General features: G+C 44.1%; 1 protein-coding gene across 6 annotated transcripts in view; it reads right to left on the reverse strand.

Moving 5' to 3' along the window:
- The window catches only part of DEPTOR (DEP domain containing MTOR interacting protein), a 210,623-nt gene that overhangs the window by 26,236 nt on the left and 161,689 nt on the right, over positions 1-22,698 (reverse strand). For 3 of the 6 annotated variants that reach the window (XM_021090558.1, XM_021090555.1, XM_021090554.1), the window contains exon 11: positions 22,455-22,559. In XM_021090558.1, coding sequence (XP_020946217.1) covers positions 22,455-22,559 — 105 coding nt within the window. Of the gene's footprint in view, positions 1-2,711; positions 4,290-7,217; positions 8,742-8,767; positions 9,711-22,454; positions 22,560-22,698 lie in introns of those variants that run through there. The other 3 variants (XM_021090553.1, XM_021090556.1, XM_021090557.1) reach the window with 3 other exon arrangements.

Here is a 22,698-nt window from a genome sequence, read left to right on the forward strand (position 1 = left end):
ACTGCTGTAGAGCAGGTTTGATCCCTGGGCCCTGGAACTTCCACATGCTGCAGGAGCGGCCAAAGAAAAAAAATGTTTCTTATTGAAGCATAGTTGATTTACAATATTACGTTAGTTTCAAGTGTACAGCAAAGTGATTCACTTATACATATACATATATCCATTATTTTTCAGAATCTCTTTTCCCATATAGGTATTTATAGAATATTGAGTAGAGTTCCCTGTGCTATACAGTAGGTCCTTGTTAATTATTTATCTTATATATAGTAGGGTATATGAGTTAATCCCAAACTCCTAATTTATCCCTCCCCCTCCATGTTTCTGCTTCAGAACCATTTGTTTTCAAAGTCTGTGAGTCTGTTCCTGTTTTGTAAAAAAGTTCATTTGCATCGTTTTAAAAACTTAGATTCCACCTATTATTGATATCATATGATATCTTCTTTTTCTGTCTGATAGATAGTGATCTTTCTATCACTTTGTATGATGATATCTAAGTCCATCCAGGTTACTGAAAATTGCAGTATTTTTCTTTTTTATGGCTGAGTAATACTCCATTGTATATATCAAAACATTTTAAAAAGACATGAAAAACAATAGAGGGTGATGAGAGAATTTTTCCCAATCCAAGCGAACTCCATAAGGATAGAAAATCAGAAACCACAGTAAATAATCAGCAGAATTTTACAGTAAACAGATTGGTGGAATTCAGTTAAAGAATCTCTGGTTTTATCCATAAGATATTCACTTTAACAAAGTTCCTTCAGAACTGATGTAGTCATACAGTATAACTAGACTCATGGATAGTCCTTGAACAATATTAGAGATATACGCTGAATCATGATTTGTTAGTTACATCCATAGAATTAGTTCCTTATACCTAAAGAATACTTGATTTTTACAAACACATTCACAGTCAACAAGGATACTACTTAGGAGTTTTGGACATTTCTACGGTAAATAATTTGTGTCTGTGTTTATTGCATAACAGCCCTGACAGCCAAAAAGTGTTCTTGGGGAAAAAAAAAAAAAAAAGAAAGAAAAAAGAAAATTTGCAGCTGTATGCTCAGTTCCATAAATCTCTCCACCAAATATGCAACTGGCTAGAGAGTGACTGGTGTGGGAGGAGGCAGAGAGCCAGTTCTTGGATAAACACAGGATTTGCTCTCCAGAGAATTATAGTCTTCTGAACTTTATGCATTTTAAGCATGCTATACGGCTATGCGGTGTTCCCAAAGAACAGACTGCACAATTAGCCTTGAAGAAAAGCCAAGTATGCGTAAGATTGACTTTCACAATAAAACAACACAACAAAAAGATACGCAAAGGAATTTTTGTTTCAAATTGAGAAAGTGCCTGCTGAATTCACCAGAATCAGCCCCCTCGCAGCCCAAATCCACCAAAGGTCTGTTTCATATCCAGGCTCACCCTTGATCCACTTTGCTTGGTTGGGAGTTCGGGTGGGGTCAGCCAAGGAAGGGGGTGGGGCTTGTGGTTGCACTTAAAGGCTGGAGAGATATGAGGAACTCGGATTCAGTCCATGGAACTTGGATTCCCAAAGTGAGGATGCAAATCTGCCTTCCTGGCGATTCTCTCTAGAGACGTGGGCTAGGCTGGATAGAGGGTTTGTGGCCATCCCTGATGGCTCTGTTACCTCCCTACAAGTAGCTCATGATTGCATCCAAGGTCTGCTTATGCCAAGGGCAGACAGCACGCTCTTGACCTGGTGGTTTCTCAAGGTTATAAGAAGTGTTTGAGCACCGAAGAGAAGCATCACGGGCCCCCTACAACCACAAGATTCCTCGGACTTCCTTTTCTACTGAAGGAATCTGTCACCTGGGAGCTTTTTCACCACAGGGGATATGCAAATTATCACTGCTACCCAGTCCCCCCATACAAAGCTGGCTGACCCTGTGGATACAGGAAGTTCCTTAGAATTCCCCGTATTTGCAGGCTGGGGCTTCCAACAGCAGGAGATCCTCTCCCACCACATGTATTAACTCTCACAGGAACTGACGCCTGAGAGGAAGGAGGCTCCAGAAGGTCAGACTTCCTCCCTGACCCCAAATTCTTTCCTCCACAAGAAACTTTTACTCAATTAACTCTTTGCCCCAAGAATGTCTCTTATTAGCTGCTTTTAAAATCCAGAAATTATTAGGCTTTTTTTCTGGATCACACTAAAATTAATATCCCCCAAATTTTCAAAGACAGATTATGCAACAAGATAGAGTACACCCTGGCATATTCACCAAGCAAATATATGCATTATAACTTTGTTTTCCCAAATGCAATGTGCTTTTCACACATTATTTTAATCATAAGGGGGACCTGTTGTGTGCTGACGACATTTTCTAGTCTTTAAAGGTGAGCCAAAGTCTGGCTTCCTTTATTCTGCCTCCAAAGAAGTGCAGCTCTGACGTGGGTGAAGATCAAAATATGTGTGTGGGAGCTCCCGCTGTGGCTCAGTGGGTTAAGAACCTGGCGTTGTCTTCCTGAGGATGTGGGTTTGATCCTTGCCCTCTCTTGGTGGGTTAAGGATCTGGTGTTGCCATAAGCTGCAGTGTAGATGGAAGAATTGGCTTGGATCCTGCATTGCTGTGGCTGTGTTGTAGGCCAGCGGTGACAGCTCCAATTCAACCCCTAGCCTGGGAATTTCCATATGCCACAGGTGCTGCCCTAAAAAGCAAAAAAAAAAAAAAAAAGAGAGAGAGAGAAAGAGAGAGAGTTGCTGCACCCCTGACCTGGCTAAAGACTGGGGGATTAAGGCCTTCCTTCTTCCTCTCCGCTCCCACAGTCTAGCAATAAATGGTGGGCATGGCCCAGTGTGTCTGTCATATTCTGGATCATGCCACCTTTAGGAGCCTGGCACACCAGTCCCACAGAATGAGTGGACTTGAAAACTGGGGTTCCCTTTAATATCTCCATTCCTAGAGAAACATCTAACCCCTGGCAGAACTGATCATATATTTTGCCAAGATTAGCCAGATGAAGAAACTGAGGACCAGAAAAGTAAAATAATTTGAACATATTGGAAGAGCACTGTGATATAATGGAAAGATCAAAGGTCCTGGAGCCAAACAGACCTGGGCTAGCCTGGCTTTTGGTTCTGTTGTTTAGTTGTACAACTAGAGGCTCACACTTTTTCATCCTCAACTGTAAGACATAGCTAATAACCAGCTCATAGGGTTGTGACAAAGATTAAAGGAGATGAGACATATTAATAAGCAACTAGTATAGCACCTTGCCAAGATGCCCAACAAAAACTGGTTCTTTCTTCCCTTCATCCCTATAGAACATACCAGACATTGTTACATTAAGTAGTTTACCCACTAGATCAGCGCTCAGGCCTGTGAATGTTTATTTCTAAGGCTAATCCACCAGATTCGTAGCCAGGACCAAACTCTTTTGCTAAGCTTATATGCAAGAAAGTGATTACTGGCTAACCCTGAAACGATGACTCCCATCCAGGGCATTCAAAACTGCTTCCAGGAAAGTTTTCCAGATGGCCACATTCAGCCTGGTCAGTGCTCTTCTGACTTTTTACAAAGTAGCTGAAATGAGCCATGCTGTGCATACTACAACTAGAGTTTGCAAGAACCAGTTCTATTTAGAAGTTTGGAGAGAAAAGAGCAAAAAGAGGACTCCTATCTTAAACACTTTGTCCATTTTGGGTGCCTGCCTCAAGGAGCCAGAGGGAACAAGACAGAGAGAGTTTCTGCTTACAGAGACAATGGCGAAAGCAGTCTCCTTCTGGATGTATGTAAGAGAGGTCCATGTGCAGTAGCTCACACAAGGTACCGTCTAAAGGTATGCAGTACAATTCCGTAAGCAGCAGCACAACCAAGGTACCTTCTAAATGTATGTAATACAGTTCCATATGCAGTAGCCCATACAAGGTACCACACTCAAGGAGCACTCTACCCTTCTGTCAGGGCATCCTCACGGTCCTTTACTGCGTGGATCTCATTTTTGTTCTCTCCATCCTTTCTCATCCTTGTATCAAGGACATTTTGTGGCCAGTTATTAGGAAGAACATGAATATAAGAGGGTGGAGCTTTGTGGCATCTGCTTGGCCAAGCTAGCACCATATTTCGCAGATTCCCTTTCCAGTGCAGTTAGAGAGTTGAGCTGGCCGCAGAAGAAATTAGCATAATACCTGGAAGTGAAAGCAAACAGCACTCACGGCTGCCATGGTTACATGCAGTGAGAAGCCAACACAGAGGTGCCACAGAGTTCCAACCTGTCCTTGCTCTGTGCTGCTCCAGACCCAGCTCTTTCACCAACTGACAGCCCTGCTGACCAAGAGTGGTGTCAAGCCATGCCCATCAGCCCATGAGGTCACAGCCTTTAGAGATTTCTTTACCAGTTTCCCATGCCAGAACTTTCAGGGAAGAAAGTTAAGGTCACTCGACCAGGAATAAAGATTTGGGAACCATGAACAATTGAGGTGCTTGCTGAGGGTCCAGAGAATATGGAGTAGCAAAATAAAAAAAATAAAAAAAAAAAGAAGAAGAAGAAGAAGTTATTACGACACATGCAGAGATGTCGATGGATAACAATTTGTTCTCAGTTGCCCTTGAGGTGAGAGAGAGAAATGCGGCAGAGCTGGCAGTTTCCATCTCATCAGGGCTCCCACCCAACTGCCAGCCCTGCTAACACGAACGAATCTCATGCCCACCACCAGACCCTCTAAAAGAGATGTGAAAAAGGAACCCAGGCTTGAAACTGAGGATGAACGAGCCGGAACTTGAGTTACAGCAGTGGGGATCTAGGGGAGGCACAAAGGCGGAGGCTGACTGCACAGACAATGCTGAAAGGTTTGAGGGACGAGGCTGCGGAGGAAGGAGAAGCAAGTTTAAGGCAAAGATGAGCAGGGACCTGGAGTTGTGGCCTGCGTGTGGCCATGCGGATGTGACATACAGGCCCTGGTGTCCAGGATGAGATGGCGAACAGGCCCGGAGCTGAGAGCTTGGGGTGAAGAGCCCACACTGGGAGTCACTGACATAGAGGTGATGGGTGAGGCAGTAGGGGAGGTTCATGGAATCCGTACGGCGAAGTGGAACACTCAATTATACATAAACATGACTCCTCCGTCCCCCAGCGATTTCTCTCTGTGTTTATGTTACAGCCACAGGATCAGAAGCTCCCGAAGAGAATGACTCTGGATTCTCCAAAGAGCCTGAGATGCATCTGCTGTGCTCCACACATGGACACACAGCCCTGGATTCCTGCTTACGCAGACACGGGCACCCCTGCTCCCGTCTCCCCTGTCCTAGCCAAGGCGGGAGCCAGTCATGCCACCTCTGGGGCTACAAAGACACGGCCTGTGCCTGGTCCTGATTACTCTGGCTATGTGAAGTGGAACTCGATCTCATCCATCCCAGCTGTGGGTACAGGCGGGAGGCTACCCCGCCCAGAACACAGTGTAGTTAGGGTACCATGGTCCCACTGTCGTAAAACAGCTGGTCACACATGGCCCGAGACAAAGGCGGCTTTCTCCTCCAAGAGGCAGAGGGGCTCTGTGGGCCCTCCTTATGCAGATGGCTGGCTTGCCCTGCCCCCAGCAAGAGGGCCTCAGTTAAAACCTTGCTCTGAGAACTTTTCAGCACTCAGCACAAACTGTGGCCAAATCTGGATGGCCACAGGTCTAGGGTGAAGGCGGGGGCTGGGGTGGGGGGGTGGAAAATAAACATTTTCTCTTCAGGAAAGAAACATCCATCTTTTAAAACCGAATACCCAAGCATGTTCGCATTAATAGGAAATTAACCTCCTTAGACCACTGGGGCAGTTTGGCCTTGGGACAGTATGCAGCGTACTTTCTCTTTTAAAAAGTTCGTGCTGTTCAAAGCGAGCAGGACACAGTGCAACCTGCCCCGGCTGCAAGACCACAGCTGTTCACTGGCAGCCTCACCCCGAGAGGCTGCAATCCCATCCCTACCTATGGGACACGCGACAAGAGCCGTTTTTTATGCTGGCAGTTAGGGGAAGCCGGGCTTCTTGAATGCCACATGGCACAGCTGCAAGGATTCAGTGGCTAAGATGAGCACAGGAGCAGAGTAGGCTCAAACACAGTGTTATTGAGGTTTGGGGGCTGCTGGGTTGCTTGTTTTGCTCTGGGCAAATTCTGATATGAAGCGGACAGCGTTCAGATATTTCCACATGTGTTTGTAACTGAGACGCTGCAAGGAAACACCTCAATGCCAAAAGCACACCCTCCAAATGCCTTCGCAATGTGTTTCAAAGACAGACCACAGAACACTGCCTTCCATTTGAATCTGAGGCACGAAAACCAACAGAGCCACTCATTGAACAAGATGAAGGGATTATGCAGCATTGTATCCATCTTTTTTTTGGTCTTTTTGTCTTTTCTAGGGCCGCACCCGTGGCATACGGAGATTCCCAGGCTAGGGGTCTAATCGGAGCTGTAGTCGCTGGCCTACGCTGGAGCCATGGCAACTCGGGATCCGAGCCTCATCTGGGACCCACACCACAGCTCCCTGCAACGCCAGATCCTTAACCCACTGAGCAAGGCCAGGGATTGAACTGCAACCTCATGGTTCCCAGTCAGATTCATTAACCACTGCGCCACGACGGGAATTCCTACACTTAGTATCTTGAGACACTAGGGTCCATGCTTTCAGACTTCTGACCAACAGAAAATATCCATTCAGGAGCCCAGCTTAACTGCTGAGTATCATATTATATCCCAAAGATGAAGAGATCTGGGTTGCTCAAATCCTTGGTCTGGAGAAAGCTCAGAGACAAGGACACATGCTTTCTAGCTTTCAAAGCTCAATCCTTTATTTTTAAGTATTTTATTGATTTGAACTTCTTAACTCACAAGAATGCCATCTGTCAGTGTCATGTTCTTGAAGGACGTAGTTATACAACAGGAGCCAATGCAGAGAGGACCCAAAAGCCATATTATCCTTCTGTCTACAGCATCATCTAAAGCCCTATGAGATGTGAAAGATAAGGAGTCATGAGAAGAAGATTCTTTTTTTTTTTTTTTTGTCTTTTTGCCATTTCTAGTGCCGCTCCGATGGCACATGAAGGTTCCCAGGCTAAGGGGTGAATTGGAGCTGCAGCTGCTGGCCTACGCCACAGCCACAGCCACAGCCACAGCAACGGGGATCCGAGCCATATCTGCAACCTACACCACAGCTCACGGCAACGCCAGATCCTTAACCCACTGAGCAAGGCCAGAGATCGAAGCTGCAACCTCATGGTTCCTAGTCGGATTGGTTAACCACTGAGCCACGACGGGAACTCTGAGAAGAAGATTCTAGGAGGAGAAAAAAGTAAGTGCAAAAGCCATATGGAGAGAAAGCACTCACTGGCTTGAGGAGCTAAAAGGTGGTATGGAGGCGAGCAAAGAGGAGGGAGGCAAGGAGAGATCAGATAATGCAGGACTGTGAGGCCAAGGTAATGCTTTCAGGTTTTATCCTAAATGCAATGTGAAACCCATAAAGGATCTCAAACCTGAGTTCCTTCAGATGCTAGGTAGGGAATGGATTTTTTTTTTTCTCCTTGAAGTTATTAGTTAATTCATTCATTTTTTAGGGAATGGATTATAAGGCTGCAAGAGTAGATATACAGAGACCAGTTAGAGCCTTAGTGGTCCTGGTGAGAGAAGGCAGTACTTTGGTTTTAGGGAAATAAAGAAAAACAGATGCATTTGAGATACATGTTGGAAGCATCTTGAATTGGAGGGAGAAGAAAAAAGCAAGCATGACTTCTAGGTTTCTGGCCTGAGCAACTGGGCGGACGGTAATGTTATTTACTGAGATGGAAGAGACTGGAGGAGGGACAGGAATGTGCAAAACAAAGCGTTCAATCAACTCAACATCCATAATTCCTGTTCCAGTGACCAGATCTTCTGCCAAATGAATGTTTTCCCATTTTGCTCTCCATCATTTCACTTTCTCTCACAGGCTCTCCTCTGAGAATTGTAAGTTGTAACTGCAATGCCAGCCATATCTGACTTTCTCTGGCAGGAAAAAAAAAAAAAATGATGGGTGATAAACTAAGAGACTCTGCCAGCAAATGGCAGACTCAGCACATGACTTTGGAGTCTTCATCTTGGAATTTTGAAAATGAATGAAATGTGCAAACTTAAAGAAAGTTTGTTTGTATCTGAGACCCCAAGTCTTCCACCCAGTCATGTTCATGCCAAAACTACATATCACAGTTTGTGATTTAATATTTGAATGAATAATTAACATCGGCCTCATCACTAAATCTGAAGTTCTATGAGTTCACTTGCTTTGCTCACTGGTGGATCCCACAAGGCGTCATATGCATTAGGCACTCAATAAATATTAGTCAAAGGATGTCTGTACAGCTTTTTCTGGTCAATAATAGAAACTACTAGTTATCCTCCTGTACCACTGTCCCACCCTCCTTATTAATAGAAACTTTTTTTTTTTAATTTTCTGGACATAGCCACTATATTAGTTTCCTTGGGCTACCATAACAAATACCAAAAACTAGGTGAATTAAAACCACAGACATGCATTGTCTCATAGTTCTGGAAGCAGGAAATGAAGGTAAGAGCGTGGCCATGCTCTTTTTGATGGCTCTAAGGGAGAATCCTTCCTTGCATCTTCCAGCGTCTGGTATTTGCTGGCAATGCTTATATTCCTTGGCTCGTGGCTATAGCACTCCAATCACACTGCCATCTTCTCCACGTGTCTTCATATTGTCTTTCTTCTGTGCAGATCTGTCCTTACATCTAAATATTCCTTTTTTAAAAAAAAATTAGAGACACTAGTCATACTGGATTAAGGACTAATCTAATGATTGCATCTTAACTTGATTACCTCTGTCAAGACCCTATTTCCAAGTAAGGTTACATTCTCAGGTACTGGAGATTAGGACTTCAGGATATATTTGGGGAGGACACAATTCAACCCCTAAGAGTCACCCAGAATAAACTCAACATTTCCCAGATTCCCTTGCATCAAAGTGTGGCCATGTATGATTATGCTCCAGTTAACAGAATACAAGTAGAAGTAGTGGGTGCAACCTCTGGGAGGTATTGTTAAAGAAGAAATAGTGCCCTTCTGCTTCCCTTCTTACTTTATAGGTGGCTGGGATGTAAACCTAATGGCTGGAGTTATAGCAGCCATCCTAGGCCATGAAGTAGCCTTCGGAATGGAAGTCAAGCAACATGAAAACACAAAGTAGGAAATCAGAGACCACCAAGACATACCTCAGTCTTGAACTGATTTTCTTCCAGCTTTTACATGGCAAAGAGATACTAATCTTAACCACTGTTTTCAAATATTTTATGTTGAGCAAAAAGGAAACTAATTGTAATTGATATACAGCCTAAAACTGTGGAATTTCAGCAAGTCACACACTAGTAGAAACAGTAAGGACACTATTTATCTTTACTTTCCAAGATGCTTGGATCAGTCATGGATAAGTCTAGGAATACAGTTTTGGAAAGGGATGTCCAGCCTTGGTTGGGACAGCTTTGAATTTCTTCCAGGTATAGATCAGTCTGGGGGAGGTCCCTGACTTTTCCCCTGGAGGCAGTCTTGGGGTTACCTGGCTTTGAGGAGTCCTCAAACCAGGAGTCCTGGTTTTGAGGAGTGACAGGGTTTGGCCTCACACGAATAATTCAGCTGTGATCTAGAAAAACAGAGCTACCACTTACTCTATTAAGAGTCCTGGGGCTGTCTCTTTCTCTGTAGTTGCCTTTCTTCCTGTCTCCAGACATCCAGCACAAAAAGAAAGCCAGTGTTAGATCCCGGAGCAGATCTACTTAGGAAAAGTTGAGGACTATATCGAGATATTCCTAAAACTTGCCGTGTTTTGGCTACGAAAAGATGATCTTTTTCTACAGTTGTGAATAAAAGTGCTTAGTTTCAACTCAATGTGAAATAAGCTTAGCAAGGAGCAAAACAAACACACTGACAGGAGTGAAGCCGTCAGATGAGAGGCTGGAATCTGATGTAATGCCAGTAATTGCTTACTTTCAGATGCTCCTTTTAAGGACTCTGAAATTGCATCACATCTTATGGGATTGCATCTTATATTTGACGAAATATGTTAGATAATGCTCACTAAAGGCTACCATGTGTCAGGCAGGGGGCTTGATAGGTCACGTACATTTTTTTAATTTATTCTCACAGTCATGCCATGAAGCAATTAACACTGCCATTTCAGGATGAGAAACAGAGATTTCGCATTTCTAAGAAAGTGATAGAATTGTATTGGCATGCCGCAATGTGGCAGAAACATGATTACATAGATTCTGCTTCCCATGCTATCCTGTTTTAGCTACTGTTTGTTACTTTATGTTACATGTTGGCAAATTTAAACTTATTTAAGCAAGAATCAGCCAGGAGGTCCCACTGTGGCTCAGCTGGTTAAGAACCCGACATAGTTTTCATGAGGATGCAGGTTTGATCCCTGGCCTCACTCAGTGGGATAAGGATCCAGTGTTGCTGCAAGCTATGGCGTAGGTCACAGATGTAGCTTGGATTTAGTGATGCAGATCTCAGCATCAGCTCCAATTAGACCCCTAGCCTGGGAACTTCCACATGATGCAGGTGCAGCCATAAAAAGGAAAAAAAAAAAAAAAAAAAAAAAGAATTAGCTGGAAGACTCAGAATAACACAAAGATTCTAACAAGCAATATAATCAATGACACCTACACACATTTATTATTTATTTTGAGCGTGTTACTATGCTAGGACATGTATCATTTAACTGTAAATATTATAAGCGCCATTTTATTTATTTACTTTTGTCTTTTTAGGGCCATACCCTTGGCTTATAGAAGCTCCCCGGCTAGGGGTCAAATCAGAGCTGCAGCTGCTGGCCTATGCCACAGCCACAGCAAGGCAGGATTCTAGCCGTGTCTGTGACCTACACCACAGCTCATAGCAATGCTGGATCCCTGACCCACAGAGTGAGGCCAGGGATCGAACCCGAGTCCTCATGGATACTAGCCAGGTTTGTTCGTTACCGCTGAGCCATGACAGAAACTCCTCCAAAAGTACCATTTTAAAAGTGAAGAATTTAAGGGAGGGCAAGATAGGGGCAGGAGATTGAGAGGTACAATCTACTATGTATAAAATGAATACGCAACACGGGTACCTTGTACAACACAGGGAATATAGCCAATATTTTATAATAACTGTACATGGAATATAACCTTTAAAAATTTGTTTTTTTCTTTTTAGGGCCGTACCTGTGGCATATGGAAATTCCCAGGATAGGGGTCCAATCGGAGCTGCAGCTGCCGGCTACGCCACAGCCACAGCAGTGTGGGGTCTGAGCCACAGGTGTGACTCTATACCACAGCTCACGACAAGCCAAATCCTTAACCCCCTGAGCAAAGCTAGGGATCAAACCTGCATCCTCATGGATACTAGTCATGTTCTTAACCTGCTGAGCCACACAGGAACTCCTAAAAATTGTTAATTACTATACTATACATCTGAAACTTACAATAATATTGTATATCAACTATACTTTAATACAAATAATAATAAAAGTAAAGAATTTGAGACTCAGGAGTTTCCGTCGTGGCGCAGTGGTTAACGAATCCGACTAGGAACCACGAAGTTGCGGGTTCGGTCCCTGCCCTTGCTCAGTGGGTTAACGATCCGGCGTTGCCGTGAGCTGTGGTGTAGGTTGCAGACGCGGCTCGGATCCCGCGTTGCTGTGGCTCTGGCGTAGGCCGGTGGCTACAGCTCCGATTCAACCCCTAGCCTGGGAACCTCCATATGCCGCGGGAGTGGCCCAAGAAATAGCAACAACAACAACAACAACAACAACAAAAAGACAAAAGACAAAAAAAAAAAAAAAAAAAAAAGAATTTGAGACTCAGATTAGAGTTTAAGTAGCTACCCTGGGTCCTATGGGAGGTTGGAATGTAAATATCTGGTGTCTGATACCTAATCCTGGCTTCTTCATCACAGGACCCAGAGCCAGGCACGAATAAGAAACTTGAGCCCATGGATAGGTCACAAGATAAAGGGAATGTGAAGGGTCAGATGAAAGAAAGGAGAATAACTGGCTAAGAGAAGTCAGACATGACTTCTAGGAATCTTCTGGGAGATTGTTTTTTTTTTTAATATTTTATTATAGTTGATTTACAATGTTCTGTCAATTCCTGCTGTACAGTAAAGTGACCCAATTATACATATATATACATTCTTTTTCTCACATTATCCTCCATCATGTTCCATCACAAGTGATTAGATATAGTTCCCTGTGGAGGAGATTTTTGAAAGGGCTAGTCCCAGGGTTATTGGGTGAAATCAGCCCGAGAGGACCGTGTGGCCTCAGCAGGCAGCGGAGTGTCGCTTTCTGGACGCGCCGAGGAGCAGAGACATGAGGGGGATGGGAGGTCTGAGCAGAATTCTGAGATCATAAAGTAAATGGCAACTAAGACTGGAAAGGTTGGAGCTCGGGGAACTTGAGAAGGATGTCCGGAACTGAAGAAACCCTGACCTATTCCAGAAGCTGGATGCTGCTGAGCATGTCTTAGAAATGTGCCAAGGTCATCGTGCTGTGGGGGAAGGAGGAGAAAAACGACTCTCTCACCAGCTCTGTGAGCAGGACGTCACATGTGGCCTCATTTACCAGACGAGAAAAGGGCCCAGAGAAAGAAAATAATCTGCCAAACATCACAGAGATGTGAGGAGTGGAGCCAGGATTCAAACAACTGACGCTTATGTCTGGTGATAGAAATCTGTAAAATGGGTTGCCTCTGGTGGGAGGGGACTATCTGGAAAGAGGCAGAAGGGAATTTTCTGAAGTGTGGGGAAATATTCTAAGTGCTGATTGGTAGTTACACAGGTGCATATACCTGACATTTATCAAACTAGATACTTCAGAGCTGTGCATTTTGTCATATGAAAATTATGACTCAATGTAAAACACACTTTTATAAATCTCTTAAGCTTTCTTCTAACTCATGCATTGTCTTCCTTTCTTCCTTCCTTTCCTTTAATTTGCTGTTTTTAGGGCCACACCCCAAGCATATGGAAATTCCCGGGCTAGGGGTCTAACTGGAGCTGTAGCTGCCTGCCGGCCTACACCACAGCCACAGCCACAGCCACATGGGATCTGAGCCGAGTCTTCAGCCTATATCATAGCTCACAACAATGCCAGATCCTTGACCCACTGAACGAGGCCAGGGATCAAACCCACCTCCTCATGGATGCTAATCAGGTTCGTTTCTGTGGTGCCACAACGAGAGCTCCTAAGTCATGCATTTTCAATGGGGGTGACTTAGTCTCTGAAGGGGAAAGGACTGCCTCTTGGAGTGTGAAAAAATCTTCCTTTTTTATGCATAAAGCATATATATACATATATACACATACATAGTCCATAAATAGATATATAGTTATCAGTGGTATATCCACATTTCATAGGGAGGGATGATGAGGAAAAAAATGTCTTAAAAAGGCTCAAATTTCCACTGAGGCGTGGTGTGTTAAGAATCTGACTGCAGCAGCTTAGGTCACTGCTGAGGAGTGGGTTCAATCCCTGGCCTGGTTCAGTGGGTTAAAGGACCCAGCAACTGTGGCGTAGGTCACAGTGGCAGCTCGGATTCAATCCCTGGCCTGGGAACGTTCATATTTTGTGGGTGTGGCCCCCCTAAAAAAGTAAAAAAATAAAAACAAAAAAAAATTGGCAGGGGAAGATAATAAAAAATAGATTTAAGAAACAGTGCTCTGGGAGTTTCCAGTTGTGGTTCAACGGGTTATAAACCCTATCCATGAGGATGCGGGTTCGATCCCTGGCCTCGATCATCAGTGGGTTAAAGATCTGGCATTACCATGAGCTGCAGTGTAGGTCACAGACATGGCTCAGATCCTGCGTGGCTGTGGCTGTGGTGTAGGCTGGCAGCTGCACCTCTGATTCAAACCTTAGCCTGGGAACTTCCATATGCCACAGCTGTGGCCTTAAAAAGTAAAAAAAAAATTTTTTTTAAATATTAAAAAAGAAGGCGTTCCTGTCGTGGCGCAGTGGTTAATGAATTCGACTAGGAACCATGAGGTTGCGGGTTCGAGCCCTGGCCTTGCTCAGTGGGTTAAGGATCCGGCATTGCCATGAGCTGTGGTGTAGGTTGCAGATGTGGCTCGGATCCCGCGTTGCTGTGGCTCTGGCGCAGGCTGGTGGCTACAGCTCCGATTCGACCCCTAGCCTGGGAACCTCCATATGCCACGGGTGTGGCCCTAGAAAAAGGCAAAAAGACAAAAAAAATAAAAAGAAAAAAGAAAAAAGAAACAGTGCTCTAATTCACTGCTACCCACCCTCCTCCAAAATTCTCTTTACCCTGCAGTCAAGACTTAGCTTTTATTCTTTTTTTCCAAGGAACTATGTTCCCTTCTGGGTTTATGGAATAAACCTATGTGTGTGCATATTCATGTGTATGTGTGTGTACACCCCTGCACACAGGCACACACTGCAAACCACACGCATGTACCTGTACACAGAGGTGCGTACAACGCACACACAGACACAGGGACACTTAGGCTGACTTGATCTCTATTCATTCTTTAGGTCCCAGCTCAAGCATCATCCCTCCCTCAGGGGGCTGCTGCCTGCTATCCCGCTCGCTGTCCTACACAAATGGCTCTTTTCTTCACAGCTCTCGTCTCTGTTTATAATTATACGCTTCAGAGTGGAATTATTTGACGAATGTCCCTCTCCCTCCTTAGACTGTAAATCCCATAGAGACCTAACAGTTGTCTGGCTTGTGGGAGGTGGTCAGTAAGTGCTAATGGAACAAAGGACTGTGCCGAGCTGCCCTGGGATCTCCAGGTTGTTGGAACCTGATATGAGGGATGGCCCCCTGCCCAGGATGGGCACAGAGCTGGAAGGCAGTCTGAGCTGAGGTCCCAAGATGTGGCCTTAGCACTGGCAGCACCCCCCACAGGCAAAGCGGTCTTATCTCCCCCAACAATGCCCAATGGTGAGAGAGGGAACACTGACCCTTCTACTTCCTGTTGGCTGGGAAGCAACAACTCTGATACAGTAAGAGCACAGCACAGAAGACAACCCTTTTTAATCCCCACAAAGGGCTTTCTTGAGTTCAACTGGCAAGGAGCTACTTTTCAAAAAACATTTTTTTGGCTGCCCCACGGCACATGGAGGTCCCAGGCCAGGGATCATATCTGAGCTGTAGTTTCGATGCTGCAATCGGTTGTGCCCCAGTGGGAACTCTGAAAAGGAAGTACTTTTAAAACATCACGGGAGTTCCCTGGTGGCTCAGTGGATTAAGGATCTGGTGTTGTCACTGCTGTGGTTCATGTTGATGTTGTAGCTAGAGTTTGATTCCCGGCCCAAGAACTTCTATATGCTGCAGCAACGCAAAAACAAACCAACAATCACCTGCAAGCCCCCCCAGCAAAAAAAAAAAAACAAAAAAAAACAAACAAACAAAAACACATCATAGCATGCAATTGTTTTTGATTTGTGCTGATCATTCTACCATTTGCTACTTCAGTGCCGAAACTGTCTTGGTTAAGTTAATTAGGAACTTGGGATGGTTTGCCCAACCTGGCCTCTCTTGGTTTGGGAAGAAAATTCCATGAAATATACAGATTTGTTGCCACGGGGAGGAAAGACCAAAAAGCAGAATTTTGACATTTTCCTCTATATGAGAAAAAGGAATTTTGGGAAGGAGGAAGAAAGAACACAATGACCACTAATTCCTTACTCTGACTCAGATAATTTTGTCTCTATGTAAACATACAAAGAAACAAACAAACACTGAAAAGAGGCCCCATAGGTCCACATCCATCAATTCATCACAGCAGGAAACAAGAAAAGAAGCCAAAATCTTGAAATCCCTCTAAGAGTTGGCACAGGGTTGCATGAAAACTTGAATACTCTTTCTCACAGGATTTAATTATTCCCACCAGAAAAAAATAAACTTCCCAGAAAAGAGCAAGGATATCTTTTGTTTCTTATTTATAAGTATGGCTCAAATTCCTTCAGAATCTGAAAGCTGAATGGTCTGCTCTGATGAGTGTTTGATTAAACTAACTGATACATTTTTTTTACATCTTTCACTTGGATGACCTGCAAGATATAGTCCTGACCTAGCTGAGAGGCTGGTGTCAAGGATAAAAATGTATGGGTCACCTTGCTGTACAGTAGAAAATTGACAGAACACTGTAAACCAGCTATGATGGAAAAAGTAAAAATCATTTAAAAAATAAATAAAAAATAAAACATGAAAAAAAGAGAGAATAAAAATGATTTGCACCACGATGGGAACTCCCGGGAAGGAACTTTATTTCCTTTCAGAGTAGATGAAAAGAGGTAAGAATTGGAATTATTCTTTCTGGAACCATTTCTTCCTCCAGGATTTTTTATTTTTATTTTTTTTATTTAGGGCTGCCCAGGAGATGCCCATATGGAGATGTCCAGGCTAAGGGTCGAATCGGAGCTGCAGCTGGATGCCTATGCCATAGCTCAGGGCAATGCTGGATCCTTAACCCACTGATCAAGGCCAGGGATTGAACCGGCATCCTCATGGATACTAGTCAGGTTGGTAACCTGCTGAGCCACAATGGGAACTCCCTTCCTCCAGGATTTTAATATTTAGATGCTAATATGAAGTGGACTCATGTACAGAAAGGGCCCAGTGTGGTGCACGGTTAGGCATACAGAAGACACCCAATAAATTAAAGCTTCTCCTCCTCTTTTCTCCTTTCCTCATGGTATTGGAATAAACCAGAAGCTACTGGTATGGACTCCCTAAAGGATAAGAGTCATTAAAGGGAAAATGTAGGGAACAACCTCTTTTACTTTATTTATTTATTTTTGGGGGGGCCACACCTGCGGCATGTGGGGTTGCCCAGGCTAGGAGTCGAATCAGAGCTGTAGCTGTTGGCCTACGCCACAGCCACAGAAACGCGGAATCCGAGCCACCTCTTTGACCTACACCAAAGCTCATGGCAACGCTGGATCCTTAACTCATTGAGCAAGGCCCAGGATCGAACCTGCGTCCTCATGGGTGCTAGTCAGATTCATTTCTGCTGAGCTATGATGGGAGCTCCAAGGGAACAACATCTTTTAGATGAAAATGCATTGCGTGGGTTGATTCAGCTTCCCATGGGTCCCCTATGTCATGCTCCATTCCAGAGTTGCAATGCCAAGGAAAGGCCCTCTAAGCCAGAGGTTTACAGATTTCATTTGTAAGTAAAGAAAATCTTTACTTAAAATACAACATAAGGGCCAGAAGGGCTGGCGAGAGGCGTATGAAATAACCATATAGACGATTATCAGCAAAGGTGTAACTAACTAATTGTTCTCTTTTTTATCTGGGTCTTGATTGGGACCTAACAGAAAATAAGGTTATAGTTTGGGGCCTCTGGTAACATCTGCTCCCTATTTTGGTCTCTGGGGACAAATATATTTTATGGCATGAGGAGAAGAAGGGAACTAGAAGGGAGGAAGAGAAGTGGACTAGAGTAAAAATAAAATTTTCACTCGAGCCTGAGATGCCATGAAAGTTTTTGGACCCAAACCCCTAAAACTCAATTCCACATACAACTGCAGTCAGGTTGGAACCTTCCCTCGCCAGCGTCTCAGCAAAACCATCCTGCAGCTCAGCCCCTGGCCATGCCCCCACCAGGGTCAGCTGTGACGAGGCTGTGGGCATGAAGAGCCCTGGGCACTGGGGCTAGGGCAAAAACTTCTCTATCTAATCCAGGAAAAAAATCAAGTAGACTTTATTTCTCTCCTAAAGGACACATTTTCTCTGGAGTTCTTCCAGAATTTCTAGAGAAGTAAGTTTTAAGTCAGGCATGATGGTCTCCCCTTGTCATAGATTAAGGGCTCCCTTTAAACCAGGCAAAGAGAGGGAGTTCCCGTCATGGCTCAGTGGTTAACGAATCCGATTAGGAACCATGAGGTTGCGGGTTCGATCCCTGGCCTTGCTCAGTGGGTTAAGGATCTGGTGTTGCTGTGAGCTGTGGTGTAGATCATAGACACGGCTTGGATCCTGTGTTGCTGTGGCTCTGGCGTAGGCCGGCAGCTGTAGCTCCGATTAGATCCCCAGCCTGGGAATGTCCATATGCCAAGGGAGCGGCCCCAGGAAAGACAAAAAGACAATCAATCAATCAATCAATAAAATAAAATAAAATAAAATAAAATAAAATAAACCAGGCAAAGAGGGCTCTCCTCTGGGTCTGAAAAGGTTAAGAAGCATCACAAGAGGAATACGGCACTCAGTCCCTTCAGTCTGGGGTCTGGCCTGTCCACAGACTGGTGGCCCACCTCTTAAAATTGTCCAAGCCCTATAAAAAGGTAAAATAGGAGTTCCCGTTGTAGTTCAGTGGGTTAAGAACCCCACTAGTATCCACGAGGTTCAATCCCTGGCCTTGCTCAGTGGGTTAAGGGTCTGGTGTTGCCGTGAGTTGTGGTGAAGGTAGGAGATGTGGCTCGGATATGGTGTTGCTGGAGCTGTGGTGTAGCCAGCAGCTGCACCTCCGATTTGACTGGTAGCCTGGGAACTTCCGTGTGCAGCAGGTGCAGCCCTAAGAAGAAAAACAACAACAACAACAAAGGTAAAACAAAAGAAATGGTAAACATTAAAAAAACACTTAATTACAAAATGACTTCTGTTTTGGCAAGAAAAGCAGTGACGTTAGGCAGCCACAGTAAAGGTCTAAAAATGCTGCTCATGGCAAAGTCACTGGGCCCAGATGCAAAGTTTTGTCTACACTGGAAAGTAGGAGAAAATGAGGGCTGTGACCTGAAGGGTGAGCCTGATCTTCTGTGTGGAGAGTGACACAGAAGGCAAAGTCGGACACTTTACACTGTCCTAGATCAGCTCTTGCCAGTCAGAGGTGCGAAAAGGAGGATTCTGGCCAAAGTTTTGGGTGATTTCTGCCCCCCAGACCATGCAGGTCAATCACTGCCCAGGTCAGGGGACTCTTCCCCCAGGACATGCTCCTTCAGAGTCATCCCTGCTCCCCTCACCACAGACAGAGCACCCCACAACCAGACTCACTCCCCTGTAGTTCAAGAGCAACAACGATGCAACAGGTCAGTGCAAAGAAGCCTCTAGGAATGCGTTATAGAAATGGCGTTTCAGGAGTTACCACTGTGGCTCAGCGGAAAATGAATCTGACTAGTATCCACGAGGTCGCAGGTTCTATCCCTGGCCTCGCTCAGTGGGTTAAGGATCCAGCATTGCTGTGAGCTGTGGTATAGGTTGCAGATGTGGCTCACATCTGGCACTGCTGTGGCTGTGGTGTAGGTTAGCGGCTACAACTCCAGTTTGACCTCTGGCCTGGGAGCCTCCACATGCCACAGGTGCAGCCCTAAAAAGACAAAAAACAAACCAACCAACCAACCTGGGAGTTCCCATCATGGCTCAGTGGTTAACAAACAGGACTAGCATCCATGAGGACGTGGGTTCAATCCCTGGCCTCGCTCAGTGGGTTAAGGATTCGGCATTGCTGTGGGCTGCGCTGTGGTGTAGGTCACAGACACAGTTCAGATCCCAAGTTGCTGTGGCACTAGTGTAGGCCGGTAGCCATCGCTCTGATTGGACCCCTAGCCTGGGAACCTCCATATACTGCAGGTACAGCCCTAAAAAGACAAAAAGACAAACAAACAAAAAAACCAAATGGCTTTTTAAATGTTAAGTTATTCTAGAACAGATACATATGGTAAAAATAGGAAATAATTTATTTGGTAACAAAATAACAGACTATGTAATTTAAAGTGAAGATATACAAATAAATTATATGGAAGAGCATATTATATTCCCTACCATTTCCATTTGACCAACAGTACAATTAAAAAATACATCTCAATATATTTATTCTAATACAGAGTTTGATCAAAAGCAGCTTTTTAGGACCGGGCTGTATCTTAATCTTAAGATTCTACTTCAGAGTTTCTATTAAATGATACATGTTGTATTAGCTAATTTAAACAAATTTGTTTTTCCTAGCTGGATTTCCCAGCACTTTTCGAATGCTAATGTGCTTTTTGTAAATTTCCAAGCGGGAAATAAAGTGCGCAGCAGTGGAAAACTGCCTTGATCACAGAACCTCAGGACAGAAAATTTTGCTAGACCAGAGGGCTGCATAATACAACTCTGAAAACTCTGCTCTACTGAATTCTGTACTGCCTACAACATATGCAAACCATTGTACACCCCCCCAGAGAAACTAAGAATATAAACCATATGAAGTGTTAGTTTTTGAAATTGAAAAAAAAATATCAGGTTACTCATCTATCAGAGTAGATACATTAAGGAGTTCATTAATCAACTGACAATGTCTAGAACAGATATGCATGGTAATCAATAAAGATGGACTCAAATCGATGAAATCCACCTGGCTAAGCAAAACGAGGTCTTTAGCTGCCATAAATCCATCACTTTCCCAAAGGAAATATGCTTTAAGTCCAAACCCCATGCGAGTGAGTGCACGCTCATGATTGAAGCCCTCTGCCAAAAATAATTTAGACTGAGGTTCTTTACTGTGGAAATAAAATATAAAACTCTTTCCACAGCCAAGAGTTCCATTAGAAAATGAAAAATTTGGCCTCAGCAGAAATGTAAATGCTCCTGGCCAACTTTCCTGCCCTGGGCTAGTTTGGTGCTGTGCCCACTGCAATACTGAGGAGGTAGGAAGGGTCTGGAATACAAACAGACGTAGCCAACAAGGCTTCTGCAACCTGTCCAGAGCACAGGACCTGGTGATCCTGGGGCTCCTTGCAGGAAGGAGGTGTTCAAATCAGTGGGCGGGGTCAACTTGGAATTCTACCAGCGTCCAAAACCCAGACTGGCCGTCATCTCGGCTCTGTGCTCCCCTTGAGCTGGTCTCAGCTGCCCACGTCTCTTTTCCGGTGGCTATACCAGTGCCAGAGGGGAGGTGCTAGAAATCAGAGCTGTGGCTATCCAAACCATGCCTATTGCTTCACTGGTTACCGCTCGAGGAAAAGGACTGATGGGAGAGGATGAAAGTATTGAAGACATGAAGGAGGGCATAATATGCAGTTTTCAAGGCTTCTACATCCTCCCAGGGTCCCAGATAACCAAGAGATAAATGTCCTCTTTGAAATGTTTCACAGATGACAGAACGAAAGTGTACCAGATAAAGGTGTTTTGAAGCAGAATAACCAGTAAAGAATGCATATATATGTGTGTGTGTATATATATATATATGTGAATATATATATAATATATATATACCTGAATCACTTTGCTGTCCATCAGAAATTGGCACAACACTGTAAATCAACTATACTTTAACAAAAAATTTTTAAATAAAAAAATAAAGCAGAAAACCAGTGCTCTCAATATCTTTATACCATATTTCTTTACAAATAAAAAAATGCATATATATATATATATATATTTATGTGTGTACATATAAATGTATATATACGCACAAGAAGTCTGGAAGAATATAAATCAAAATATTAACAGTGATACACTTTCCTTTTTTTTTTAACAGATGCACCTGCGGCATATGGAAATTCCTGTACCAGGGGTAGAATAGGAGCTGCCGCTGCAGCCTTAGCTATAGCCACAGCAATAGTGGATCTGAGCCACATCTGCAACCTACGCCATAGCCTGCAGCATCGCCAGATCCTCAACCCACTGTGTGAGGCCAGGGATTGAACCTGTATCCTCACAGAGATAACATCGGGTCCCTAACCCACTGAGCCACACGGGGAACTCCTGATATGGGTTACTGTATGTCCATTATACTTCAATTGAGCTGCTTTAAAATGTTAAGAGTGGTTAGGAAAAACTATAGGCAATCATAATTTTTTTTCTGCCTGTCTATTCTCCAAATTTTCTGGACTCTATATTCATTACTTTAACAGTAAAAATATGTAAAAGTAAATTTCAAAAATCTTACACAATCCATTCAATTTTTTGAAGTGTTTTAACATATTTAACCCATGGCACAGCAGAGTGAAATGTGATTACTAATTTCAGAGAGGAGGAAACAGGCTTTGAGATGTTGCAGAACTTGTTCAGAGAGCTAGTAAGTGGTAAAATCAAAATATGAATGCAGGTCTCTTCTCTCAAACTCCATGACTTTGGTCTTCTTCTCACCATTTCCTGTTTCTTACTAGTCTCACGTGCACCACTGGCTGCATAAATGCCACAAGTATATATGTTGTGTAGCACAGAAGCAGTAGAGTCATTACATAAAATTTAAGCAAACGGAAACTTTTTTTTCCCCAAACTCAGCATTCGTTAAGGAGAGAAATGCATAAGAACCAAGGGAGGTCTGGAGACCAAGGAGACCCAGTCACCTCGACAGGAAAACTTCTATTTGCTACTTCATACGCTCTTGGCTTCATTTCAACCCCATTCAGAAAAGGAAAGGGAAATGACAAAAATGGGACCAAAAAGCACAGGGAGAGAAAGTTCAAATGGCACCAAACAATGAAATAAAAGCAGAGGTACTTCAACATTGCTCAGCTGGAGGTACCTTCATCCCTGCAGCGGCTGCAGGGCCACTGGGGTCCACGGCCTGGATGTGGCATGGCTTACTTCCCCGCACCACGAAGCCCCAGCCAACGGCGTCACCAACAATCTGCAGAGGAAAACCACAATTAGCAACCCGCAGACAGTCCCTGGCAATTGGCCCGTCCTTCCAAGAGACAGAAAAACCCAAGATTAAGTTCATGCCCTGACATAATTCTTCTCCATTTCATCTCTGCCCTGTTAGGGGA

This window comes from Sus scrofa, chromosome 4 (assembly GCF_000003025.6).
Source record: "Sus scrofa isolate TJ Tabasco breed Duroc chromosome 4, Sscrofa11.1, whole genome shotgun sequence".
NCBI lineage: Eukaryota > Metazoa > Chordata > Mammalia > Artiodactyla > Suidae > Sus > Sus scrofa.